The sequence below is a fragment of the Engraulis encrasicolus genome, chromosome 16, assembly GCF_034702125.1.
Source record: "Engraulis encrasicolus isolate BLACKSEA-1 chromosome 16, IST_EnEncr_1.0, whole genome shotgun sequence".
NCBI classification, from domain to species: domain Eukaryota; kingdom Metazoa; phylum Chordata; class Actinopteri; order Clupeiformes; family Engraulidae; genus Engraulis; species Engraulis encrasicolus.
In genome coordinates this window covers 29408134-29416718 of record NC_085872.1, presented here as the reverse complement: position 1 = coordinate 29416718, position 8585 = coordinate 29408134, and the positions used below count along the sequence as shown (strand labels likewise).

Sequence of the window (8585 nt, the reverse complement as noted above, 5' to 3'; positions counted from 1 at the left end):
GACTAGCAATTACTGGTCTAAAGGAGTACCTTGGCAATTTAAGATTTTAAGATAACCTTTTATTGTCTGTTTGCACAGAAATTTGTCTTGCATGACACTTCTCCACAATCCACATGTAAACGCACATTAAAGACACACAAAACACAATATGGCCTACTGTATAGAGTCTAGTCATCTAGGTCCATAAGCTGTTTGTATACAGTTTGCATAGATTTGCATAGCAAACACATGTCACCCCACAACCAACTTGGCACTTCATTTCAGAAAATGCCTATATTTTCATATAGATGGCACTCTGTGGACATATTGTCATTGTAAAATGCTGTGTCAATGCCACTGTGGTATGGTATACCCACTGAACAAAACACAGCCTATGAGGCTGTAGTGTAACCTCAGGGTGTCAATAATTATCGGGTGAGAGTGGAAACGATACTTGTGACAGCAGGCGGCAGAGAGGCGAGAGGGGCCTGGGTGTCCCGGGGTTAAGTCTGGTGTCATGGGAACAAAAGGACACACAGTCTGGTTCTGGCATAGATACCGAGAGAGATGCATGTGTAATTAAAACGTATTGTGAAAGGGGATCTCGTTTCTAGTAATTACAATATCGCACATTGTCACACATGGTTAGATGTCCATTGCCAGGGACAGATAATATACTGAGATAACCATTCACAGACATCCTCATAACAAAAACCTGCCCTCTTCTTTTACTAATGACTTCCTCTGTCTGTCTAAGACTGTTGGCCAATCTAATCATTTTTACCCATATCTCTCGTAGCCATATGCCAGAATTATGGCAGAGCTGACATATTCTCTTCATCCTTCTGTGGATTCAACTGTTTTCTTATGGCTGATGAATCTGTTTTACTCATTAGTGATATAGATTTCTTGTTTCTTAATGTATTTATGATCAAATACAAATACCATTGCCATGTGAAGTACAGTGCAGTATGTCAACCATCTCCTTTCTGTGGGGTAGGAAAGGAACAGGCTTAAAAATATATCTTCATGTAAATACAATATATTTCTGTCAGGTAAGGTAATTGGCAGCTTGGAATCTGAGGAAGACCGAGAGGTCAAAACGTCATCATGCTTGCCAGTGCATGAATAAAAAGAAAAAAATAACTTAAAGAAGAAAAAATCCAAAGGAATGTGCGACCTTTTTTTTCTCAACAGAAGGTAATTGGTAGCAACATATTTTCAATGCAAAACTCTGCTTCATCAACCGCCTACTGCCTACTGTAGCCATCACTCACCAGCCACTTTCAGTCCACACCCATCTACAACAACCCAGCATGTCAACGGCACCCAGAGCAGTGGCCAGTTAAATTAGCGCCGATGTCAGGTCCAGCCAAGACGTGTGCTCTGCTCTCCGATTGTGCTGTCAACATAAAGAGGGAGTAGTAGTAGTAGAGCTGCTGTCTGTACGGAAGGCCTAGTACGTGGCATGAAGCGGAGTGGAGGTCGACAGCCGGGGACAGAGAGTGCATCCAAAGGCCATGCTATTATACAATACAAGCATGCAGGGTCGCTGACAGCTTTGGCTGGGCCCAGGACAAAGTCATCTGAAATAGCCCCCTGCCCAATACATACAATGTAATGAGAACCCAATTCTGGGCCCCCTCTGTCCCTGAGCCCAAGACAACTGCCCCTTTGTCCCACCCTGTCGGCTTCCCTGCAAGCATGGATTCAGGAGATGAGATGCCTCGACATTATCTCATCTGAGGCAAATGCTTCATGTTGAAATGGACAGAGATGTTCACTCACACCTCATAACAAGGATTACCGAAGATGTGAGAATTACAGTGATTGGTCAATTATATTTATTAAGAGTGACATTTTGTTGATGACATTGACATCGCCTATCACTGTCACTGTTGGTTCTGACATCTGGGTAACCAGTTGTTTCAGACACCAGCTATTATGTAACACCGGTAGTGGATTGCACAGATAAGACATTTTGGAGAGCACTTGGGGGGGGCACAGGGGACATGTGAAACTTCCGGCTGCCTTACTAATCTATACATCTTATATATTGTATGGGGACTTTTTTTTCTCACATGCTTTTGATCATCATCAAGCATTTCTAGATGATCATGTCAACATGGACTACAGTAAATAGTCGCAAAAAAGCAAGAAAATCCAAGAAAAATAACTTTCAATAAGGGCATTTTTTTGTCCAGTAGGTGCATGCCTATGAACACTGGTGCTATTCTCGAAACACAAAGCTTTCCAATAGAGTGCAGAGGCAGACAGCCAGTCACAGCATTGTATTTCCCCCTCTGGGATTAAAACCATTCACAGCTGCATACCATAGAGCTAAGTGCCTTGCCTGTTTTTGACTGATTTCTCAGAAGTTCCTCGCTCTCCTTTGTAATAGGCCCTTGTCTTGCGTTGAGAAAGGTGTTGTATTTTTAATGAAGGCCTACTTATAAAAATTGCAATTTTAAATAATACAAAACATCTTCTCTTTATATCTCTCGTCTAGGCTATTTACTAAATGAATAGGGTAATAAAATATGAAGTGATGCACCTTTTGTGTGGATCTAAGTGTGCAGAATCCCTTCTGACATGTGATCTCTGGAACCTCAGTGGGTGGGAGTACGTGGAGGTCTTCTACAAAACATTATGAGTCTCTCTGGCTCTGCTACGGCACCCACCAGAGATGTGGACTCGTGAATTGATTGGAAGGACTCGAGACTTACTTGTGACTTGCAAATTAGTAACTTGGTCCCATCCCATCTCTAGTCCTGCTGCTACTGCTCTTAGGCTACTGTCATTTTACCGTAATTTTCAGAGTGAGGAGTCCGCACACTTAGAATCCTTTTTGTTGCGTTTTACTTTTTCATGGCAGGATAACGTTTCGACCTCAACAGTCTTCTTCAGATCTCTTCAGAATCTGAAGAAGACTGTTGAGGTCGAAACGTTATCCTGCCATGAAAAAATAAAACACAACAAAAAGTATTCTAAGTGTGCAGACTCCTCACTCTGAAAACTACAGTTGACCTTCGTCCTGCACCTTTCCTGGGATGTGCACAATCCTCTCCTTCAACTACTGTCATTTTACCTCCATTATCTTGTTTTTCGAACTACACCCATACCAATCAGGGAAAGCGACAGGGGAGGACAAAGGGGACAGTTGTCCCAGGCCCAGGGAAAGAGGCAGCCCAGAATTGGGAGCCCATTACATTGTATGCATTGAGAGAGGTCAGTCAATAGCATATCTTTACAAGTTACGAGTGCTGTAATTATTTACTAGTTGAGAAATGCAAAGGACAAGGACAATACTTCTAGAAAAAGGGTAGGTTCACTTGAAAAGAGTAGGTCCACATGGTTTCTGCTGTTGTGTGCCGAGCAAATCAGCATTGTTGTTGCACTGAATGTGTCTTATAGCCAGTGTGCTTGAGGATAGGGGACAACTGAGTCAAACCAATCAACACAAGGATTTTCCCAACCATTGCAGCAAAGAGGTCACTTTTCACGTCTTTCAAGCTGTCCTCACTTGATTGAAGCCCAGAATTTATGCACGCCCTGCTTTTGCCATCTAGTGGTGGTGGGGGGAAGCAATTACTGCGGTCCTCCTGAGTGAACACTGAACAGCTCTTCTGGGAAGCGGCAGTGATGGGCCAGCTCATCAGGACCATCCAAAGGAGTGGTGGTGAGTGGCAACATGGCACATGACGTCAGAGGACCATTGTCAGCTTGTTCATCATCTACGACGTTGTGTTTACAGTGTACATGGATGCGATCAGGGCCGCTGACAAACTTTGATCAGGCCTGGGACAAAGTCATCTTTGTCCCCACCTTTGTCCCTTCCCTGGATGCGGTTAGAGCAGGGATGTCAAACTCAGGCCTGGGGGCCAAATCTGGTAGCCTCACGATACGAAATGAAATGAGTATTATGGGATGGTTAGGACCAGGCTACAAATCTGGCCCACAAAGCCATTTTATTTGGCCCGCGAGATCTTTCCAAAACGTGTATTGAAGTTGGCCCACATAAAGCATTAATGTGCAGAGTAACAAGACTTTTGAAATTTGGTGTGTCACAGGATGTCCAGATACAAAACTATATATACAAATATGATGGGAAAGAGTGTGTGTGATATTCAACTATGAGTATGAAGTGCATGTACGCATAATTTTTGTCCAATTTTTTAAATAAATGTTGAGTTTGGCCCACAACTTTGTTCCTGATTTTTATTTAGGCCCTCAGTCAATTTGAGTTTGACACCCTTGGGTTAGTGCGTCAGACTTGTATCCCAGAGGTTGCTAGTTTGACCCGCCAGGTTGGTGGGGGGGAGTAATTAACCAGTGCTCTCCTCCATCCTCCTCCATGACTGAGGTACCCTGAGCAAGGTACTGTCCCGCCACACTGCTCCCTTGGGGTGCTATTGGGGGCTGCCCCCTTGCACGGCTGAAGCATAAACGCAATTTCGTTGTGTGCAGTGTGCAGTGAACACTTGTGTGCTGTGGAGTGCTGTGTCACAATGACAATGGGAGTTGGAGTTTCCCAGTTGGGCTTTCGGTTTTCACTATGTGGGAGAGGAGCTATCTGTTTGTGATGGAGCTGATGTGTTGTGCAGTGTAGTACTGTGTGCTGTGCTGTGTTCACGATGAATTACACACTCTCCCTACGAGCACTTTTGGGTGATGAAATGACACATTTGACGTTGTGCCGCACAGCATGACACCGCATCCTACTGATCTCAATCAATACAATGCACTGAGTTAATGTCCTGATTTAGGAAGTAGCAGAGCTTTGTCATGTAATGAAGATTAAGTTTTTGGAATGTGATGGGAATTAAGTACATTTTGGTCTCTTAAGCTTTGTTATATTTATATTATCCAAGAAAACTTCATTATCTATTTGGGCAGAGGATTAAAGATATTTTTCTTCAGGAAACCAAATTTCTGTTATGAGCACAGACACCTTTAATTAAATCTTTTGTAGCTTCACTGAGTGGTTGGGTTTATTGCTTGCTTCAGTATGATAATTTGGGCACATGGTGGTGGTGATTACAGGTCTGTGGGAGTCTCTCTAGGTCTACCCTCTAGAAACAGCATTGAATTCTTCTCTTGTTGTCTGTTTGACTCCTGGCTCCATCTGCTGGCCATTTTTTAGAAGAGCGATTTCATTTTTTTCTTTTTCTATGTGATCAAGATATTCTGTAAGCTTGAGAGGAAGTCTGTTGCTCATTATTAAATTTTGTCGTGAACCAAATTCTTACAAAGATTTAACTGAAAATAAATATGACATCTAATGAGCAAGGCAATAGAAATGTTTCTTCAGGCAAGTTTAAAGCACATTAAAAACACTATTGGGTTTTTGAACCATACTTCATTAGCTCCCAGTCGCCTTCTGTTTTTGAATCCCATTTCATTAATGGTGATAAACTACTGCCTGCAAGTGAAGGCACACTCAAACTACTTTCATAAAAGAAACAAATTACAGCAAGATACGGTGCAAAATAGCTTTTATTTTCCAATGTGTCATGGAATAATGAACATGTATATTTTATACAGTCATTTATTTTCTTATTTTTTTAGTCTTTTTTTCAATAGATGTGGAGCATCATTACAAAAACAGGAAGTTGACAAATCGAGGTAAAGAATTTGAACAGGAGCAACCGCACATACGTCAATATGTTGACTGCACATGCGGCAAGGGTTTCATATAAAAAGGGAGGCATGATTGTCTTCAGCTCATTGCAAGGTATCATCTGCAACCTGAAAGAGAAAGAAAAATAGAAAGAGAAAGAAAAAGAGACAGAGAAAGAGAAAGAGAAAGGTAAAGGATTACATATCAGAACATCATATGTGGTCATTTAATAATTTGCTTTTTAATTTGTAATTAAATGATATTTTTCTTAAAAGTTGTGCTGATGAAGGTTTATTTTGTCACATGTTCATACCTTTTTATGTTGCCATGATGTGTTTTACAAAGGCTGTAAGGTAAAACAGAAGGAGCAATTAATATGTGCCTGGCCATCACACAAAACAACAACCACTGTCATGAAGAATGAATTGAGTGGTAAAGGCAAAGTAGTAACTTGTGCATTTTGTACAACTCAGTCCATGACATCTTTGGCCTATCATTTGACTGCAGTAAGTAGCAGGAGAGGTGTAATTTGCATTTTAAGTAGGCCTCCAACTCATTATTTAATGGCTGTCAGCTATGTAGGCGATGCATTGTGCATCATGTAGGCTGGCCTCTCCCTGTAGTCCTGCTTACCCTCGTAGTTGACGGAGCCATTGGCATCCTCTTGCCCAGTCATCAGCTGCTCCACCTCCCCCTCCTTCATCTTCTCACCTGTTACACAAAGAGAGGGATGAATGGAGTGATGGACAAAGAGAGAGAGACAAAGAGAGTGTGTGTGTGTGTGTGTGTGTGAGAGAGAGAGAGAGAGAGAGAGAGAGAGAGAGAGAGAGAGAGAGAGAGAGAGAGAGAGAGATACAGAGACAGACAGAGACAGAGACAGAGACAGAGGCAGAGGCAGAGGCAGAGGCAGAGAAAGTGAAGGAGAGAGAGAGAGAGAAGGCGGGGGTAGTACAATAGTCTATATCATTAGGCCATCCATCACATGGTTCCCTTTACTCTGTTGGCAATTCTTCGGCGTACTGGAACCGAGCAGCAGACTGATGGCAATCGCTCTCTGCTGTGTACACTTAACACCAAAGTTAATGAGGTCTCGAACATTAAGTATGCGCCGTAGTACAATCCGCTCCCGGTCCTCTCCCGCTTCCTATAAAACATGTCATCTGTGAGAGACAGACGGGGCTCGACTGGAATAATAAATGACCCGCCCCGTCTGCTGCCGGCAGGCAAGTCTCACTCAAATCAAAAGTGACAACCTCAAGCGGAGGTTAAGTCCACCGCCATCTACCGTAGACCTGCCGCACTCGCTCTGTCAAGCGCAAGCGAAGGCATCGAAGGCACAATCTGGCAGAGATGATATATCTAGAAGGGGACGGGAGGCCACCAGGGACGGAGCTATAGAGGGAGGGCGAGCAGGGCACTTGCCCCTGGGCCCAGGGCCCTCTCTTATTGGTGTTGGGGGCCCTATTGTGGGCTTGGCAAGCTGTATAGGGGGCCCTTTAAAAGTGTGTTGATCAGGGGCCCTGTGTGCAATTGTTCCGCCACTGGAGGCCACCCCTTGGAATTGTAATGAGATTGATCAGACTCTGTGGTGGGGCCTGTGCAAATACCCAAGGTCTCAGATCTGTTTAATTTGTAAAGAGGGGTACACGGCACTCTCAGGATGAGGCCAAGGAGGATTTTGGGGATGGGATTTGGACATCATGAGATAGTGTGTGTGTGTGTGTGTGTGTGTGTGTGTGTGTGTGTGTGTGTGTGTGTGTGTGTGTGTGTGTGTGTGTGTGTGTGTGTGTGTGTGTGTGTGTGTGTGTGTGTGTGTGTGTGTGTGTGTGTGTGTGTGTGTGTGTGTGTGTGTGTGTGTGTGTGTGTGTGTGTCTCTCTCCCTCTCTCTCTCTCTCTCTCTCTCTCTCTCTCTCTCTCTCTCTCTCTCTCTCTCTCTCTCTCTCTCCCACACACATCCGCTCACTAAACTACCCACATCCAAAGAAATCCCCCTGAGCACACACACACAGCTAGCCAAGTTCTCTGTAAAGACTGCATGTGTGCAAGAGTAATCCCGCACAGCATGGCGAGGCGTTTTGCGAGATATCTCACCCAGGGTGGCCAGCACGTGTCTGAGCTCAGCGCCCATGACGGTGCCGTTGCCCTCCTTGTCGAACACCCTCAGCCCCTCAACAAAGTCCTCAAAGGTGCCGCGGTCCTTGCCGTTGCAGATGTGCTGGTGCATGGGCAGGAACTGGTCAAAGTCCAGCATCTTGGTCTGCATGTCTGTCGGTAACAGAAAATGGAGTGACATCAATAAATAATCCCATCGCTGACAGCCACAGGTGTGTGTGTGTGTGCGTGCGTGTGAGTGTTCGTGCGTGCATGTATGCGTGCGTGCGTGCCAGGGATGGAAATAAGCACCCGTCCACCTGCCAATGACGGGTACATTTCAGTGGTGACTGGTAAAATTTTCAACCCACCAGTCACTTTGACTGGTAGAAGCAGTGTGTGACTGGTAGATTTTGAAATCTACCTGCCACCGTGACTGGTGGGGAAAAAACTTAAGTTCCACCCCTGGTGTGTGTGTGTGTGTATGTGTGAGTATGTGTGTGTGATGTATGTGTTTGTACTGCATGTGTTGTTGTTGGGAGCTCACCGTCAGCCTTTGGCCGTCCAAGGACATGCATGATCTCTTTATTGGTGGGGTTCTGACCCAGGGCCCGGATCAGGTCACCGCACTGGGCAAAGGTGATCTTCATCTCGTTGGTCGGCGTCCGGTCGAAAAGCTGGAAGGCATCCTTGAAGTCTGATGAAAATATGAGAGAAAGAGAGAGAGAGAGAGAAACATAAACCTTACAAGAGGAAGAGGGGGCAAGCACAGATTGTATAAACACGTATAGCCTAAAAAGGACAGATCACTCTGCATAGATCCGAACTAAGTAAAATGACTTTAAATTGTTCTGTTGTCAAGCCTAAGTAGCATTAGGTAGATTGTCAACATCTG

General features: G+C 44.4%; 1 protein-coding gene across 1 annotated transcript in view; it reads right to left on the bottom strand.

Moving 5' to 3' along the window:
• Positions 1-5457: 5457 nt before the first annotated feature.
• myl13 (myosin, light chain 13) overlaps positions 5458-8585 on the bottom strand; it is an 8114-nt gene continuing 4986 nt past the window's right edge. The window contains exons 3-7 of the mRNA XM_063219322.1: positions 8238-8387; positions 7691-7864; positions 6233-6310; positions 5913-5945; positions 5458-5727 (exon numbers count right to left, since the gene is read on the bottom strand). Of these exons, the coding sequence (XP_063075392.1) occupies positions 5917-5945; positions 6233-6310; positions 7691-7864; positions 8238-8387 (431 nt within the window). The 3' untranslated portion in view covers positions 5458-5727; positions 5913-5916. The remainder of the gene's footprint in view (positions 5728-5912; positions 5946-6232; positions 6311-7690; positions 7865-8237; positions 8388-8585) is intronic.